Source organism: Epinephelus moara, chromosome 3 (genome assembly GCF_006386435.1).
Source record: "Epinephelus moara isolate mb chromosome 3, YSFRI_EMoa_1.0, whole genome shotgun sequence".
In the NCBI taxonomy this organism is placed as follows: Eukaryota; Metazoa; Chordata; class Actinopteri; order Perciformes; family Serranidae; genus Epinephelus; species Epinephelus moara.
The window spans coordinates 21,715,258-21,733,482 of NC_065508.1; the positions used below are offsets into that span (position 1 = coordinate 21,715,258).

General features: G+C 43.8%; 1 protein-coding gene across 1 annotated transcript in view; it reads right to left on the reverse strand.

Moving 5' to 3' along the window:
* The window catches only part of med13a (mediator complex subunit 13a), a 111,742-nt gene that overhangs the window by 11,741 nt on the left and 81,776 nt on the right, over positions 1–18,225 (reverse strand). The window contains exons 12-22 of the mRNA XM_050035193.1: positions 16,258–16,288; positions 14,577–14,698; positions 14,125–14,215; positions 10,923–11,134; positions 9,699–9,895; positions 4,510–5,432; positions 4,054–4,221; positions 3,028–3,251; positions 2,695–2,884; positions 2,002–2,431; positions 145–376 (exon numbers count right to left, since the gene is read on the reverse strand). Coding sequence (XP_049891150.1) covers positions 145–376; positions 2,002–2,431; positions 2,695–2,884; positions 3,028–3,251; positions 4,054–4,221; positions 4,510–5,432; positions 9,699–9,895; positions 10,923–11,134; positions 14,125–14,215; positions 14,577–14,698; positions 16,258–16,288 — 2,820 coding nt within the window. The remainder of the gene's footprint in view (positions 1–144; positions 377–2,001; positions 2,432–2,694; positions 2,885–3,027; positions 3,252–4,053; positions 4,222–4,509; positions 5,433–9,698; positions 9,896–10,922; positions 11,135–14,124; positions 14,216–14,576; positions 14,699–16,257; positions 16,289–18,225) is intronic.

Below are 18,225 nucleotides of genomic sequence, written 5' to 3' on the forward strand. Positions count from 1 at the left end.
AATCTGTTAAACATTAAGGAGTAATTGACATGCTGACATTGAATACAAAATGAATGTATTTTCACTCACGCACTTACCTTCATCATAATGAAATACAATATGGTCAGCGATAAAAATGTGGCTCTCCTGGGGTACTTTACTTACCTGTACAGAAATAGAATTGCGGATGTGCGGGGGCAGGAACTGAAGCATCTCGAGGTAGCAGCGTAGCAAACCCAGCGTCCACACACTGGAGTGGGCCGGCACTGGCCCGGGGCCACCGTCTGCCTCCTCGTAGCTGAAGGGGTCCACAATGTAAACAACGATGGCAGGTGGATACGTGATGGCGTGGGACTCCCCATCTGTGGGCACGCCTACCTTCTCTCGTTCCAAAGTGCTGTGGGAGACACAGGAAGATCACATAGTTCTCAGTTTTTTTATCTCAGGTTCAGAATAGTTGAATCACACTGAAGACTACTGAAACATATCTTGGAACCCAAATGTATCACTACACAAAGATGGATTAAAATAGCAGTGATCAAAACTATGCCCTCATACTGGCACTGAAGTGTCACTTAGCAACCTCTTTGCTTAAATTCAAGGACAAGGATACATATTTACTTTACTATGGAATTTTTAGACTGTTATTGTGTCTACTACAATTTCACAGAAGGAATGAACTATTCACTTTTGGCGGTTACGAGACATGTGGCGAATTACTTTTCCATATAAATATCGCAATTACAGTTACAATAATTTAAATTGGGCTCGTTATTCATTACTTTGTCTTGATCACAGCAGACAAATGCAGCCTATAAACCCTTTTACTCTGCCTCTTCACAGTGGGACTTTAACGCCTCGCTGTCCTGAATGAAAGGTACAATCACAAACTGGGGGGACTTAGTTGTCTTGCCTCTGAGCCCGGGCGGAGGTTGTGACAGCATCGAAATGACGTCTGTATAAATGGGTAAGCTGGCAGGATGGGATCACGAGCAGCATGGGTGTGATGTTTTGACATGTTACGCGTGTGATCCATCGCAAGAGATTTAAAAAGCAGCTGTTAGCAGTTAGCAGCTAACTCAAAGAAGAAGAGCAGCGCCTGAAAACAATGAGGTCAGGGAGCCCCTAACCCTCCGAGCAGAGGACGAGATCAGCCGCCTTATAACAGAGACGGTAAATGACTGTTATTGACATGTTATGCTATTGTTGTTGTTTAGAAAGCACTGCCAATGCATATGTTATATGTTACACTAGAGACTGATGCTGTTGTGTTACATGTCACGCCCCTTAGGCCTCTTGATTCCGCGATGCCGGGATGCTATCTAAAATCCCAAACTGGAGCAGCTTGATGCCGTCATCCTTTGGTTCTGTGTAAAAATGCAAAGGGGGCATGAAGAGGGGACTTTTAAGCGGCCCTATAGCGCGATCTCTGTAAAAACGGCTCATTCCCCGGATTTTCTCCGCTGTTTATAATCTAACGTCACCATTAGTGATGCACGAATCAGGTGAGCGGTGTTCATTCCCTCTGTCTTGTGTGTGTGTGTGTGTTTGAGAGTGACAGAGAGGAGAAGAGAAGGTGGACGATGGCAAACAATGTTCTGTACATTATCATTAACTGTTGTTATTCAAAGGACCAGCACATCACTAGAGCCCAACTGTTTGGCAGCACAATAAATGACGTGAATCAATCAAGCATTTATTCAATCAATCAGCATCAGACTGTCACGAGCACAATGGCCAGCAGTTCAGACAATTTGAAGATGCTTTCCTGGAAATATGGACATTATTTTCCCTCCTCGAGGGAGTAATCAAATTACTTTTGAGAGAAGTAACTAGCAACTAACTCATTTCTAATTTTCAGAAACTTGCATAATAGCACTTCACATTGATTTCAAATACTAGTAACAGTAAATCAACACTTGTTGTGACTTGCTGTCACTCATGCAGAACGGATCAAATATATTCTTTTCAGAGTTTATGGTGTTGAGTTGTTCGTGTGTGGGCTTGTGTGTCCTGCAGTACCTTTCAGGAGGCTCAGTGGACCCCTGGGCCTGGCTGCTGGAGTTGTCCCCTGAGGTGCCAGTATTCTGGGTGCCAGCCTGCTGTCCCAGCTGTCCACTCTGGGGGCCACCTCCCTGGCCCTGAGCACCCATGCTCCCAAAGGGGGGGAAAGAGCTGGGCTTGGCAGACGGCATCCCGCTGCCAGGCTGGCCTGAGGATGTCACCAGACTGTTAGATGACGCAGAGCCATTCCCGGACCCACTGTTGTTGCTGCTGCTGTTGTTGTTGCTGCTGGGAACGGAGGAGCCTGCAGCGTTCGCTGAGCCCTGCTGGCCGACTGAGCTGGAGGTGGAGCTTGACAGTTGTGTGGATGATGTCTGGCTGGACGAGGGCAGGGGGCCGGGCTGTGTGAGGAGGGAACTGTCGAATGGTTGTGATGCGAGGTATGGAGCTGAAGTGAGAAAGCACAGTGACTTTCGTTAATAACATCAATTACACTTTGAGAAAATGAGAAAAGATACTCAGCTTACTCCATTTCAACTTGACCTCCTCCTCCACTGATTTCAAGCTCTCTTTCAAACAGTCAAGGCTCTCTGGCTTGTCTTTTTATAACTACACCAAGGTGGAAATTCAGCAACAAAAAACTGACTGAGATGAGCATTGAGCAACAGAAAAATCTGTATAATCGAAAATACAGCTGTAAATGACTCATACCGAGGTTGTGGCGGCACACTTGTGCATAGAGTTTGAGCTTAGTGAAGGCGTCACTGTTGCTGCTGGCAGCCTTGAGGAACCAGTCGCTAACTGGCTGATCCACGAGGTTCTTGGCTCCATTGCCGCCGACAAGAACAATGCCATCGGGGTAGCCTTTGGAAATGGGCCGGTGCTGGCCGAGTCGACATGACTGTGAGAAAGACCATGAGTTTGTCAACTGGTACTTAAATATGATTGTAACAACAGTTAGCTGCAGTTGCATTTGCAGTGCTTTAAGTGATCACAAATTTGTCTCAGCACTGAAGTGTTTGCAGCCTTCTTCAGAGTCTCTACCTCGTAGACGGCAGTGAGGTCTCGGAAGAAGCTCTTGGCGCCGCTGAGCAAGGCCTCGTTGTCAGGGCAAACCACCAGGTACCCAATGTCCCGCTGGGAGCCGAAGGGATCCAGCAACAGTTTCTCCCAGTAGGGCAGACCAAACGGAGACAGCACCACAAAGTCATACTCATAACCCACCAGGAAGGTGGGGATGGGCAGGGGCTCTGGGGACTCGTCTGTGCCTGTGAGGGGGTGAGGTGGAAGGAGGGAGAGAAAAAGGGGGAAACAAAGTGTGGAAGGAGACAGAAAGAAAGAACAGTGAGTGGTGTTTACAGGTAAAGTGTCAGGCCCCCCCCACTCCTCTTTCTGCCCGAATGTGAGGTCGCCAAGCGATCTGACAGCTCCTCCCAACAGAGCTGACATCTGGACCACAGCAGAGGGACCACACTGCCTACTGACCTGACAACATTCAGTTTTTCTACCCCACAACACACACACACACACACACACACTCAGAATGTCACACACACCAACACTGAATGTATTACCACCCTCAAAGTTTCTATAAGAATCTTGTTGTTGGCAGAACTGTCTGAGACCTTGTCTACGAGTTCACAGATGTTTTTGAAAATGGATATTTTCCTATACATTTTAGCCTCGCGTCCACATGCAAATAAAGTTTTAGCTCACTAAAACTGAGATTTTTGAAAATGTCTTCTAAGGTGCAGATTTTCAAAACTCCTGTATCTGTGAAGATTACAGAAGACAGCTAACACTGGCAAGCGTTTTGAGTCACTTTGCGTTCTAGTGTGGACGGATACATATTGTAAAACAAAGTGTGTAGATAGATTTGTTTTAAAACCTATAGGAAAATATCTGTTTTCAAAAATATCTGCATATGTGCATACAGGGCCTGAAACGTCCACTGTTTATGTGGTGAAATACACTGATACGCTGATGTCTGATTAAACTGGATGGTAGCAAACCATCAGTCAGAGCTGTGTTTTGATTAAATAAACTTCACAAGTTTGTCCCCAGCTTTACCGTAAGAGCCCCGTCCAGCCATCTTGTGGAACTGCTGCCAGGTGAGGGGACCCTGAACACCCCACGACCGTACCGTCCTCTTCTTCTGGATTGCGTCCTGGAGTACAGGCTGCAGGGACATCAGCACCCGCAGCACATCCTGAGAGCACAGCGCACTCACGTCCACTGCTAGAGAACGGACGAGAAAAGTGGACGATTTAAGATTAATCACAACATGAGAAACTCAAAAAAAAAAAAAAAAAAAAGTCAGCATGCATCTCAACAAATCTTTTAGGCCAAAATTTAGTTATAGTCAACTGTCCTAATGTGTGTTGAATGATTTGGATTAATCATTAATCATTCATCAGAGCTGCTTTAAATGTATAAAAACAAGCTACATTGGTCTAAGAAAACATAGGAAGTGTCCAACTGAGCCAGTGTTGGCATGGATGAAAATGTAGCTGACATATTTCTCACCGTTTTGTTTGGCCCAGTGGTGCAGGCAGGTGCTTTTGACCAGCGCCTCGTCCACCTTGCCACCCGACATGTTGTCCATGAATTGCCTGCCGTGCTCCAGGGCCATGTAGCAGTCGCTGTGGTAGTCCCTCTCCTCCACCCTCACACAGGGCGGCACAGGGGCCCCACTTGGTCCCCGTGTCACTATGTCATGCTCGAGGATTGAAATGGGTGAAAAAGGGTTGGTACACTGGTCCTGTAGAAGGAGAATCAGCTCGTCTGGGACACGGTCGCCCCTCCCTACTCCAGTTCTTTCTAGCGAGGAGAGCCGTAGTTCCTCAAAGCGCTTTTCTGCCTCTCTGCTGACATCGGATCCGCGGCCGATGATATCCAGCTCGTCCTCCAGGAAGAGGCCCGAGCCGTTGCCGTATCGCCGATTGACCACGGCGCTGAAGCCGCAGCTGCAGGGTTCCTGAGCCTCGCCGATGGGGTCGCTCAGGTACACGCCCACATCGGCTCCTTTTATGTTCATGTTACATACGCAGATGCAGCAGCTGTCGAAGTTGCAGTCCTTGAAGAGGTTCATGACTGACTCGGAGAGGATGAGGGTGACATAGAGGCTGTGTGCCTCAGGGATGGAGGGTACGGTGGCCGGCTCGACCGAGTTCAGCGGTCGGCAGGTGGAAGGGGTGGACGCTGGTGAATACAGGTCGGAGTTCTCGTACTTGAGGGAGCCCTGGACACTGGAGGGGCCTCGAGGTGTGCGTGGGGTGCGCGGCGTACGTGGGGTGGGGGCAGAGAAACGCGGGGTGGCAGGTGAAGGCAGGATGCCAGCGCCACTGTTACTTGGTGGAGCGCTGTTAGACATGAAAGGCGTGTGGGTCTGAGGGGTGTAGGTCTGGCTGTAGTCTTGGTCCATGGTGCTGCCCACACTGGGGATGTTACTGAGGGGAGAAAGACAAAAAGACAGGAATTAGGAAGAGGGTTAATTAATGCTCTAAAGTTAGGCTAAATTTTGGCGAGGGAAAAACTGGCACAGCCATTTTCACAGGGGTCCCTTTAATTCTCACCTTGAAATATCTGAATAAAAATGGATGGGTACCAACAGGTCTCTCCTTTACAGTAATGCCCACCTTATGAAATGTCACCCCGGTGATAACTCTGGGAGCATAGTCTAGTGTGTGGAGGGATTTTTGACCATCTTTATCAGTTCTCAACGTGCTTAAATTTAGCACCACATCTGTGTTACAAATGGTTTCAACCTAAAATATCGGGGCAACAATTTATGAGACATAACTGAGCATAAGAATGCCCATCATATATTTCCATCATAGTGCTCTCAGCCAATAGACTCTAAACTTTAAAGTGAGAATAGGCCTCTAACCATATTGCAATGTTTATTACATGTTTACCACCAGAAAAACTTGCTGCATCCCAAATTAATCCTCAGGTGCCCTGCTTTTAGATGACACATTCCACTTCTATGTGGCATACACTGTTGACCTGTGTGCACATCCTAAAAAGACGAAAACTGGTCCATGGTCGGGAGGGTGGCATAGAAGAGGTTAAGAGGATCCTGTCATAACCAAAGCTATATGGAGAATTCGAAATGATCCTCATTGGACAATCAATTAGAGTAAGTCTTCTAACCACAGTTTCCAATGTAAACACTATTAATTTCCCATCACAGTGTTACAAAACAGAGGAAAATCTCATTAAAATCTTGCCTCAATTAGATGTACTGTGCATCTAATTTGTGGCATGAAAATGGAAGCACTACTACACAGATCATACTTGTTTTCCCTGGTCTATTTTTTAGACCAGAACAACAATGTTCAGTACATTGCTTCAAACCACAAATACCATTATCCAACTGTCTCACAGCATTTGCGAAGATAGTTTGAGTAATAAGGCAGTAGGGCACGACAACGTTCACTACAAAAGGAATGCAGAGTGAGCTTAGACTGCACACGTGTTTACACATGAGGGAACAAGAATGCAGGAGAGACAGAATGAGAAACGGGTAGCGAAAAGAAGCAGAGGGAGAGAGAAAGACATTCAATAAACATTTCAACGAGTGTCCCTCTGAGGTAAGGTTTATTTTTGGGCTGGCAAGCAACAGTGAGGAAGCCGGGAGAGAAGGAGAGGGAGAGTGTGTGTGTGTGAGAGTGCAGGAGAGGGAGAGGGTGAGCACATCATGTCCCTAGCTGCATGTGAGGAACAACTCCTGGCACAGACCCATTAGAAGAAGGAAGTCCCAGCACAGCTCTCTCCTGCAGCCAGGGCACGTTCGACATCGGCTGCAGATGCGAAGACAGCACCAGCACATTATAAGATCTTTACCAATGACTCTCTGGATTCTCGTCAGGCTTCGCAAGTGCAGACACCTCTTCCTGCTGCACAATCCTTCATAACCAGACTCAGCACTCTTATAGCACTCTCTAGAAAAAGACAAAATAATGAACCCTACTCTTATTCAAAGCACTTCAAATTTGACCACCTTCAGATGGCACACATGCACATATGTTTTGGAAATGTGTAAAGCTACAGAAACTTTGGGGGGAAGTGACAAATGAAGTGGTTGCCTTGACCTCTTCACTGTATTCCTGCAGCCAAAGTGGACGATGCAAGGAACTGCCATAACGCTTAACTGATTGGGATACTCTTGCACATAGCAAGAAGGAGTACTCTCAAATTTTGGACGCCATAGCAGGAGATATGATGAACTCACTGTCTTTGGTTTAGCTTTCCTCACTGTTCAATGATCCAGGGTGCTTTGGTTGGTTTTAGAGTCGACTGATTTGCAGGATGTATGGAGAGCTGCAAGATGACGCTATGAACTGATTGTCTTGACTGTCGTGTTAAAAAAAAAAAGAGAAAACAAAAATCCCCAAATAAACAGGCCTTTTAAAAAACAAACTTCAAATCAATGGGGTATTAAACGACTTCAAACAATAAAAAAGTAAGATTAACCAAAAACACGGTAGTTAAGGACTGTAACCCTGTGGCGTCTTCCACGCTCATCACTCGCTTGAGCACAACTGCCTTTAATGAAAGGTTCCCGAGATGCCAGGTAAGGTTGCGCATTAAAGGGACTCAAAAAATAATAGGACACTAGGACTTGCTAGACATGACTCTAAAAATAACAATCAGACAAAAGTATAACCTTAAAACTGCAATTAGCACTGCTACAAAAAATATTGGAATTCCTTCTTGTAAAAGACAGACAACATTTCCAGCTCAGCCTTTACCTGCTGGACAAAGTGATGCTGACAGGTTACTTGTTTATAATGATGAGCAACAAGTCTCGCCTTATCCGATCAGGGATGCTCCTAGCCACTAATTTCCCTGAGTAAGACACTGCCAGCTAGAGGAAAAACAGTACAATTATAGGCCAGTTCCTAATGTGTCCATGGGAAGGTTGAGGCAGAGAGAGAGCATCCATGGGGTAAAGACCATAAGTGGCCAGGGAAGGTCCAGTGAAGACCTCGTGTCCTGGTAGATCGAAGCACAATGTACAGTCCAATTCAAAGAAGTAGTCCAATGAGGTTAGTCAGCTTGACTCCGTACCCTTTTGATATGTTCAATAAAAGGTCCCCAGATTTGAGAAAACTTGATGAGGGCGTTAGACAGAGAGTAAAGAATTTCTTCAGGATGCAGACAAGAAACCTTGTAAGTGACCCACTTTGTAAAGCAAGGAGGGGAAGCTGATTTTGATTCTCGCAAAATAACCCTTTTTGCTATGACTATACCAAACATAAAGCTCGCTATAATGCAGGGGGAAGAGTCAAAGAGTAATCAGAACAGCCCAGTATCACAGTGAGAGAATCAGGGATCCCCTGTGCCCCCAAAAGCAACTCTCTTGTTCAGCCTAGCAAGAACACATCCAGCCAAAGCAAGTGTGCTTTTTTTCCGAAATGCACATATGCGTACAGCTGCCGACTTGTTATGGTGTTTGTGGTTCCATCCATTGAGTCTAGGAGCGCATGTTTGTGCCAAAGAGAGTCATTGATGATCAGAGCCGATGGTTAGTCTCGCATGTCAGTCCAAACCCGTTTTCCTCTGAATATCTTAAATAATAAGTTTACCAACTAGTAATTCTGGTATTGACTAGCAAAGGCAGCAACGTTAATCTCTAGTCACACACATGCCCAATTACAAGCAAACCTCAGTAAGGAAATGCCCGTTAGTTCACAGGGTTTGCGTTGTTTGTTTAGAATTGAATGTTTTATAGTGCATGTTGTGCAATAAAACTCAGCCACACACACAAAGTGAGGTTGACAATGTTAAAAGCAGAAATAAGAAATGCATCATGGTGAAAGTTTCTGCTCAGAGCGGCGAGATTAGATATAGATCAGTGAGCCACTCTGACAGATTTTATGTTCCTGGGTCAATGAAACATGCAGGTATAATACATTTAAGTCTGTACAAATGTAATAAGGCTCTACTCTACTACCCTGATTACAGAAAAGCACAAAATCAATACAACAAATCAAGGTTTGTTTTGGGATTTTTCTGATAAACATACTGATAAGAATTCCCCACGTGTGTGAATGGAAAGCAGCAGAGGTGTAGCTGTGTGCAGCTGAGAGGAACAGTGACAGATATACTACAGACTCCAAGCTGCTATGAGCAGCGAGGTGGCATGGAGCCGCTGTGGGGGCCCATCTCACCACTCCAGTGATAATCCTCATCTTCAACCAAGACGGCATTTTACACCCATTTCCCTGCTCCGCCTGAGGCAGCCATGCATGGGAAATTGAGCAGCCTGCTAAGGGGATGTCCAGGGAGAGACCAGAGGGTGTGTGGACAGAAAGGGAGCACAGTATATGCTTCCATGCACAAAAAAACAAGCAAACCAGCCAGCACAGTCTTGGCATTTCTTCTTCAAGTCTAAATTAGGACGCCTCAGTAACCTTCTGCCCAGATCATCATGATAAAACAATAAGGAATCTTTGAAACAAGCTAGAATTAGACATAAATAATTCATGTAGCCAAGTGTCAGCAAGGCGCAGAATTGATATCACTGTTAAACTGGAATATAAATGGATCATTCCACTAGTTGCATGGTACTGCCTACCCACAGTTGTGGTGTTACTCTCATATTAAAGATCTCAGCTGTGCGATTACAGCAACACTCAAAGACTTCTCTGAAGATGACAAACACCCACTCATTAAACAGCTCGTTGAAAAGAACGACAGCGGCATACCTGTCCTTGTTGAGAAAGGTCATGACAGGCACGGGGTTGAGCATCTCCCTGCCCATGGTCCAGCTCGGTCGGTAGATGCAGTCCTCTGGTACTTTGACAGGTGGGAGACACTGGCTGGGTAACGTCTTCAGAGGAGCAAACATGGAGCAGCCTACGAACGGCTGGCACAGTTCTGGCTTGTAGACGAATGAATAGTCCTACAAGATGGACAGGGAATGAGGCAGAAAATAATTATGACTTGCAGAGAAAATCAGCTTTTGTTTCCTGTCCTCTACGGAGGTAAGGGCACGGGGAGAAAAGAATGACCACTCAGAACAAAAGATAAATCGAGGCATGCCTGGCTGAGACTCTGCTGCCTTATATCCCCATAAAACCAACGTCTGTGGCAACGTCATCTCAGTAACTACAGAGCTGGCAGGGAGTTAGTGTGGTGCTCATGGGAACCTTAGCTCAGCAGACACTAGTTGCAGAGGTATGACAGACTTAATCGTTGTCCGTCATGATGAAGAGGGTCTTAAAAATTCCTTCATAATGGCAGCTGTTAAGGTGGAATGTTTTGTTGCATGTAACTCAATGCATGAGTTGACGCCATGAATCAATCAACACATGTCAAATACCAATCTGATAACTCTGACCGTTTAATCTGTTTTTACTGTCTTTCTTGCATGACATACATTTAGTGATAATAGGATCACAAAAAGGATCAACAAAGTCAAGGACATTATCATGTGTTCTTCTTCTTCTTCTGAGTTAGCTGCTAACTGCTACAAAATACTTTTTAAATATCTACCACAGTGGGTTACAGAACGTCAAACCCATGTCACCCATGATCCCATCCTACCTGCTATCCCTTTTACACTGAGGTCATTTCAGCGCTGTTACTACCTCTGATGTCGCCTTACAGGTGAGACAACTCTGCCCCTCCATTCTACGATTGTACTTTTCATTCAGGACAGCAAGACGGCATAACGGCATACAAATTCCTGCCTTGGAGTGGCCATGTTAAAGGGACTATGGAAAATAAAAACCCTGTATTCCTAATGTGAAGGGCAGTCTCTGACCACGTGGCCACCCAGCTGCCTCAACATGAGCATGGTGAAGAAAACGCATCCATCAATAATCACTCGCTTTGACTTATGACACCTACTAGTTCTGGCAGTAAATTTAGTCAATTGTAATTGACACTGCAATAAAACCCGACAGATTTACAGAGTCTACACCCACCTTGATCTCAGATGGCTTGGGGCTGCAGAAGCTCTCCTCCACCTCGATCTTGAAATGGCCTCCCAGAGACGAGGTGCCATCCAGCGTGGTCATGCCCGTGTTGGGCTCCATGCTGCCGTAATCCTTGCTACACATGTTCATCGGCGAGTAGCCCATGATGTGCTGCTCTAGGGAGGGAGGTGTGGGAAACATCTGGTGCAGGTCTGCAGAACCTGGTGCACAGAGGAGAACAAGGGGCCATTAAAATGTGACAGACTTGGATTATAATGCACTTGAAAAGAAACAAGTTCAGAAGTAGTATTTAAAGCCTCTTCCGACACTGTTGCCCATATCACACAGCTCTCACTACTCAACAAGCTGATAATGAGACACTTAATTAAATTGCCCTACAAACAGCACTTTGTGACACACACCATTTCTTAAGATAACAACGTGGATGACTAAACAATGTAAGATGTGTAATCTCAAGTTGTTAGGACTCTGCTGTCTGTTACTACAGTTTCTGTCAGGATGTATGTTTTCCTGTTCTGCAACCAAATATGACAAGCAGCTGTTGTTATAGGCAGCTCCCATGTAAATACAAAACAGATGAATACTTATCAGACACGCTTTAAGTTTGACGGGCATCTCGCCCACGACTGATGAAATATCTACATAATCTGTACTTCTTTATATATTCGCAGGATCCTGCGGAGCTGTTTATGCAAAGTTAAGAGGTGGGTAAGAGCAGCAGCGCCTTCTTTTTATACTGCTTTCATTTTCACAAGATAATTCTACTCTACAGAGAACTACTCTACTCTACTAGAAGGACATGTTTCCTGGTTAAGACATATCTCTATATAAAGAGGGCCAGAGACTATGTGGGGAATAGCCAAGGCCTCAAACTCGCAAACCATCTTTGTAATTGCAAGGTGCTTCCATGGGGCTAACAAACACAATTCATAGTAAATGGGCAGAGTCTAGAACTGTACCATATATGATCATAAAACTAAAGCAAAATGGTAGATCTGAGACCAATTTGCTTCACAGTAAAATATAGAGTGTCCTTAAAATCTCTTTAGCTCTACATTAGTGTCCCTGAGCTCAAACCTAAGAATAAATAACTAAACAGAGAAAATACAGTGAGGTGCAGTTGTGTTCAAGTCAGCAAATAGGGTGGAACTTAAAGGCTAGACTGTGGTGTAACAAAGGAGACAACAAAGCAGGTGGTAAAGGAGACTCTAAGCTGGCATTCGTTGACACGGATGATGGAAGCAATATTGAGGTGTTCTCGGGTGTCTGATTTTTAATGCCCGTTAAGTTGTATGCGCACATTTTTACGACATAACCATTACAGTTGGTTTTACCAGGAGCATCTGAAGCTTTCTACATCAGTCTTGTTTTTCTGAAAAGCTTGCATGCAGCTTTTTATGATGGTTTGGGATGAAGCGCTTCGGTGCATCGGGTGCGCCACTCCGAATTCTTTTAGTGCGTCTCAAAATGGAAAGCTGCTGTTGAGCGGGTTGCAAAAAACTATGAGTAACAGTGCTTTATATACAGAGAGAAAGAGGAGGGACTCTGCCAAGAAACTTTTTTTTTTTTTTTTTTACATAACAAGAAGTCTCCTCTATATGTCAGTGGTCTGTACAGTCAGCTCTTGTTAGATGTAGTTTTGGAGGTTTTCCACCTCCGATGAAGAGGGTTGGGGCTGCTTCCCTAAACTTTGTCTCATCCAGAGAGTCCCAAAGGGGGCTCTGCGTCTGTCAGACAGTCTGAGGGGGAGCGCAGAGCAATAACGTAATCCACAGTAGACAATAAGGGAGGACTTTTTTCCCCCTCAAAATATTTCTACTTTATGCTCGACATCTCAGAGAACACAGATATGTGGGGTATGTTTGAATGAGCACAAAGTTTTAAACTTCAGCATAAATCTTGAACACAAATGAGCTTTTTAAGTCCAGGAGTTTATGAATTAATTAAAATGAAGTTGACGTGAATAGGTGCCACACGCACACTTGAAAAGGGGTCACCTCCTCAAACAAAAGACACAGAAGAGGACTAAAGAGTTAATCATGCCTACATCAGAGTTCCACCACATTTTCATGGACAAAGCTCAAAACTTCCAACTCCAAACGTTAACTATTGTATGAAAACAAAACAGTAATCTTTTCCTATCTATTAGTTGGTTATGTTAATTAAATTACATGGAAGGTTATCCGATCCGAGAAAACTTGATGTACTGGAGAATAAACATTTGAAAGCACTACAAAATGTCTGAGAGCCTTACTGTTTTATATTTCATCATATTTTAAATTGTCACCTGTCGTCTGAATTTTGTATTTTCCTTTACATCCCTTTCACTGCTACAACTCTTTTAAGGCAGCTATGACTCAGAAGATAGTCCGGATTATCCACCATTTGGAAGACCAGTGGTTCAATCAAAATTTTCTCTAAGATGCTTCTTGTTTGACCCTGGCACCCAATTACAACTTTGATTGGCTGCTGTTTGTGATCAATAACAAGACCTAATTAAAGTTTGAATGTCTAATTTTATTTGTTTAGCACTCATAAATATAATTTCTATTCACACACATTTTTTAATCACTGGAGAACTAATGATAATGACATTCCAACTGTCCAGTTTAAACAAATCTGGTATTTGACATTCACTGACAAGTCTTTTTAATGATATAACACAGAATAATAATCAACATTAATATTCAGGGGAAACAATTAGCCTACATTTTAATTGACAGGGGGTGATAAGGGATCTGGATAATGGATAGGAGGGTGCTGGCCCAAAATAAGGTTGAGCAGCACTGCTTTAAGCACTCAGCTGTGAGCCAAACATTGATGGACTGTGAAGTTAATTACAGCCACACTCTCCACCACTAGGTGGCAAAGCCAAGGGTGAGCATCATGATGCCTGAGTAGTAAAAGCCTCACTGTTATTTAGATTATTTGGATTTGGATTTTAAGGATATGATGCTGTTTCACTTAGCTGCAATTGTGAGCAGGGGGAATACTTCATTTTAACCCGAAGTGGCTTCTGGCAAAAAACCCCTGTGTACCATTCTTAATTTTCAAGGGATTCACAGCTATGACAAATCTGATTCTAGATTTGAGGTAAATCCATCCTTGTATCCTTTAAGAAGACATGGCACATCAGTGTTAAGGGGGAAGAGAGAGAGACATCAGCGGAGACGGATGAAGAGATACATACTAATGCAGGATACAGGGTCCAAAGTGGATGGCTTTGGTTCCTTGCTGCCAAATTTCTCGTCTGTTCCATTCACTGGTCGTCTGGAACCAGGCTGTGGACACAAAAAAAAAAGAAGTATTTTAGCACCTGACCATTTTGGTAACTCAAAGTGTCAGTTAATAACACTGCTCTTAACTCATCCTTGTTATATTTCTCACACCTGTGGGGCCTGCGAGTCAGTATCACACATGACATCTCAGAGTAACTGGTAAGTGGGTAGTGAGAATTGTGAGCTGATGATGGGCAGCGTGAAGACACTGCTTTGGCACATGAACACCAGTGGACACACACACACACACACACACACACACACACACACACACACACACACACACATACATATACTGTGCCAGACCACGCTCTGTGTAATGAGATACTCATTGCAGTCAGTGTGAGCCAAGGTCTCTACTCACCGCCAGATCATCCTCGTCCGAATTGAAGAGGTTGTCCAGGTCGTTGATGGACACCACCAGGTCTGTCTCGTGGATGAGGCTGGTGGAAGCCATGCGGTTGTGAGCAGCCGCCCGTTGAGCATCTGCATAAACAAAAACACTTAAATGTTAAAACTAAGATATTAATGTCCACAGGTAAATATGGGGTGCTTGAGAAGTAAATGAAAGGCTTCGAGCTATGACTGTTTATGCTAACTGACGACCCGGGTTGGCCTAAATTTACTCTCCATGCAATCAGTTCAGAAAACAGATTTCCTGTTTTTCCAATTATTGAATTGCTTGTAGCAAAACAATGAATGCTCCTTATTAAGCTATTGAATATAGACTCTTTTGGCATGTTTGAAAGACTGAATTGAAAGTGCGATGCCTCATCTATACTTTGCAGAAAAGCTTGCTCAGAGCTTCCACAGAAACCTCCAGAAAATTGTGACTAGGTGCCAAGTACTGCAGATGCTTGATCGGACAGCAGAGCCAGAAGGTGGGATTTCCACACAATTCTGGTACCAACTTCAATTAGGGATGCAAACAATTAATCGATTATCGATTAATTGTTGATAAGAAATTACTCGATTAAAATAAATTAATTGCAATTAATTGCGTTTTTAAACCTGTAATCCCCCCCAGTCCCCGTGAGGGCGCTCTTGACGCCAGATGTACTTGACACACATGCGAGAACACACGAGAAGCAGGGCTCTGACGAGAACAACATAAAGACAAGACGGAGTGCAGTGTGGAGCCATTTTAAGTTGGTTAATGACGACAAAGACGCCAAATGCACAATATGTGGTAGTATTTTAAAGTACAACAACTACACAACTTCGTTGAATTACCACCTGAATACGACACATTCAGTCGTGCTACATGGAGCGAGTGGATTGGCTACAATCACCACAGCGTTGGAACGGACGGTATGCGACGCTGGGAAAGCGGAGGGCATTACTCAGCGAATATGTAACATGGTGACAAGTAGCCTGCGTAATATTTTGATATTTACTGTTCAGAATATCTTTGATATGCTACCAAAATGCTATTGCCTGCCCTCAAGTGTACCCAAAATATATCCCAAAATAAATCTTTGATTAAGGAATATGATGTGCATTTTTTCTGTATATTAAAAGGAAGATATAGCTTTTTATGTTATGCATAGATAGAACCTATTGATTCAGAGGGAAATTCAGCTTCTCAGGAAAATCGCCGCTTATCAATTAATCGATCATCGATTGATAAGATGAAACAACTATCGATGAATGAATTAATCGATAATTTGCTTCCCTAACTGTTGCTCATGCGATCAATAGATTTTCTCCGATTTCAATGTCGTAATTCTCTTCATACTGTCACACAACAATATGGATACTGATCTCGTAAAAAAAAAAAAAAAATGTCCTCTTTGACAAATAAAATAATGATTATAAAGACGACAAATATACCAAGAACACCTGGAAAGGTGTAGTAGCTGAACTTGCTTGTGATGTTGAGGACACACTTTGAATGAACACCAAGATGCAACATGCATTTGGCCTCACTGTCTAGATCTTCTGAGGATGGCAGTACGACTATATCAACTTCATGTGTGTGTGTGACAGCAGCCAAGTTGTAGAAAAAGCCAAGGGGGTTGTTAGGAAATTAAGAGGCTCCTTACCATCTGACGGACCAGCTCCTCCATCTTCACCCTGTGAGGAAACAGAGACATGAGAGGGTTACAAAAACACACATACCCATGCAACCAGTCAGATCCATCAAACAGTGAATATTTGATTAAACAATGCTGTGAATGTTGAGTTCAGATATAATAATATAATAATATGACACCAATCGCACGTCGATTAAACTTTTTCTTTTTCTTGAAAGCAGAGTCTGCTTCATTACTGTGTCAAACTGTGGGTGTGTTAAATTCTTTGAACTGTGATTAAGAATTAAACAAATACATTTGACTGGAATGGAGAAAACAGCGTAAAACAAAAAAATAACATCAAGCTGCCAGATTCAGCTTACAAAAGGCAGTTCCTTTCTCCAATCAAAGCACAAATAATAATAAAATACACTGAATAATAGTGATTATGGTGATAATAAAAAGGAGAAAATTGGAGAGAAACAGAAGAACAGAGAAGGGGACTGCTTGCCTCTGCTGTGGCAAATGAGATTTCCAGTGTGGATCAGAGCGAAATCATGATCCAAGGAATGGCCTCTTAGGCTCCCACCCAGACATCAATATCTGGGAGGGCTGGCTCTGTGTGTGTGTGTGTGTGTGTGTGTGTGTGTGTGTGTGTGTGTGTGTGTGTGTGTGTGTGTGTGCTCTTATGATGGGTTGTGTGTACACTGTGCACTGAGCAGTTCTAGCTGAGGAACAGGAATGTTATGTCCCAGCCATTGATTTCATTACGCTCCAGGGCTTTTCTCTGAGTAACGCAGGCTTTAATCTGTCTCCCTTAAAGGACCAATCCACAGCAGCGCACAACAACCCCGCACCAAGGCCACAATCTATAGATGGTAATGATGCCTTAACCCCTTATCAATAACCTGGCCTTGGGTGGGAATGTGTGCATGTGTGGAGTCTTTACATATTGCAAAAGCATGTTTGACTCCAAGGCTGTCTGCATGAAAGCATCCCATCACCCTTTTTCCTCCAACTCACTCTCTTACCTCATTTATCTGACGCTTCCCTTGCATGTTCTTTATACTTTACAACTCAGCGGGATCTGACATAAATGTACCACCTCTGTGTAGTGGTACGGTGATCAGACGACATGTGTCGCATGGCCTGCAGCAGAGTCAATAACTCTCCAGTCTGAGGATGTACTAGGTGTCTGCGCTCTGTAGTGAGGCATCAGTAAGTGGTTTAATAATCTGATGAGCAGTGAGTATAGAAGAAAATGTAACAGCTTGTCGAGCTTCAAACTCACTCACAAAAAGGGGTAAAATGATCCAGAATAATTACTGAAATCCCAAACTTTCACCGTGGCATAAAATTCATCAAGAGGAAATGATCTGCTTCAGGTTTATGTTCCACATCAGCCAGGTAGGGAGGTTAAGTATCCTGCAGCTACAAATAGCTTGTTCACACAGAATCTGTATTACCTGAGGACCTCTTGTAATTTGTAATGATTGCGAGGTCGTCTGTGATCTTAATCCCGTGTGAATCTGCCGAATCAATAATTAATCAAGCAAAAACTCCCCCGGAATTTACCTCCCATATTTGCAAAACTAAGAAGTCATGTGATAATACTCGTCCCAGGGTCACATTTAGGTTTGTGTTTTCTCCGTGCCTTGTTTCCCAGTCAAGAATAACAGATCATTGGCAAATATAAACGTTTTCACAGCACTTTGGGTGCAGGAGGTCAATCAATCAATCAATCCAATCAATCAATTTTATTTATAAAGCCCAATATCACAAATCACAATTTGCCTCACAGGGCTTTACAGCATATGACATCACTCTGTCCTTATGACCCTCACAGCAGATAAGGAAAAACTCCCCAAAAAAAACCCTTTAACGGGGAAAAAAAACGGTAGAAACCTCAGGAAGAGCAACTGAGGAGGGATCCCTCTTCCAGGACGGACAGACGTGCAATAGATGTCGTACAGAACAGATCAGCATAATAAATTAACA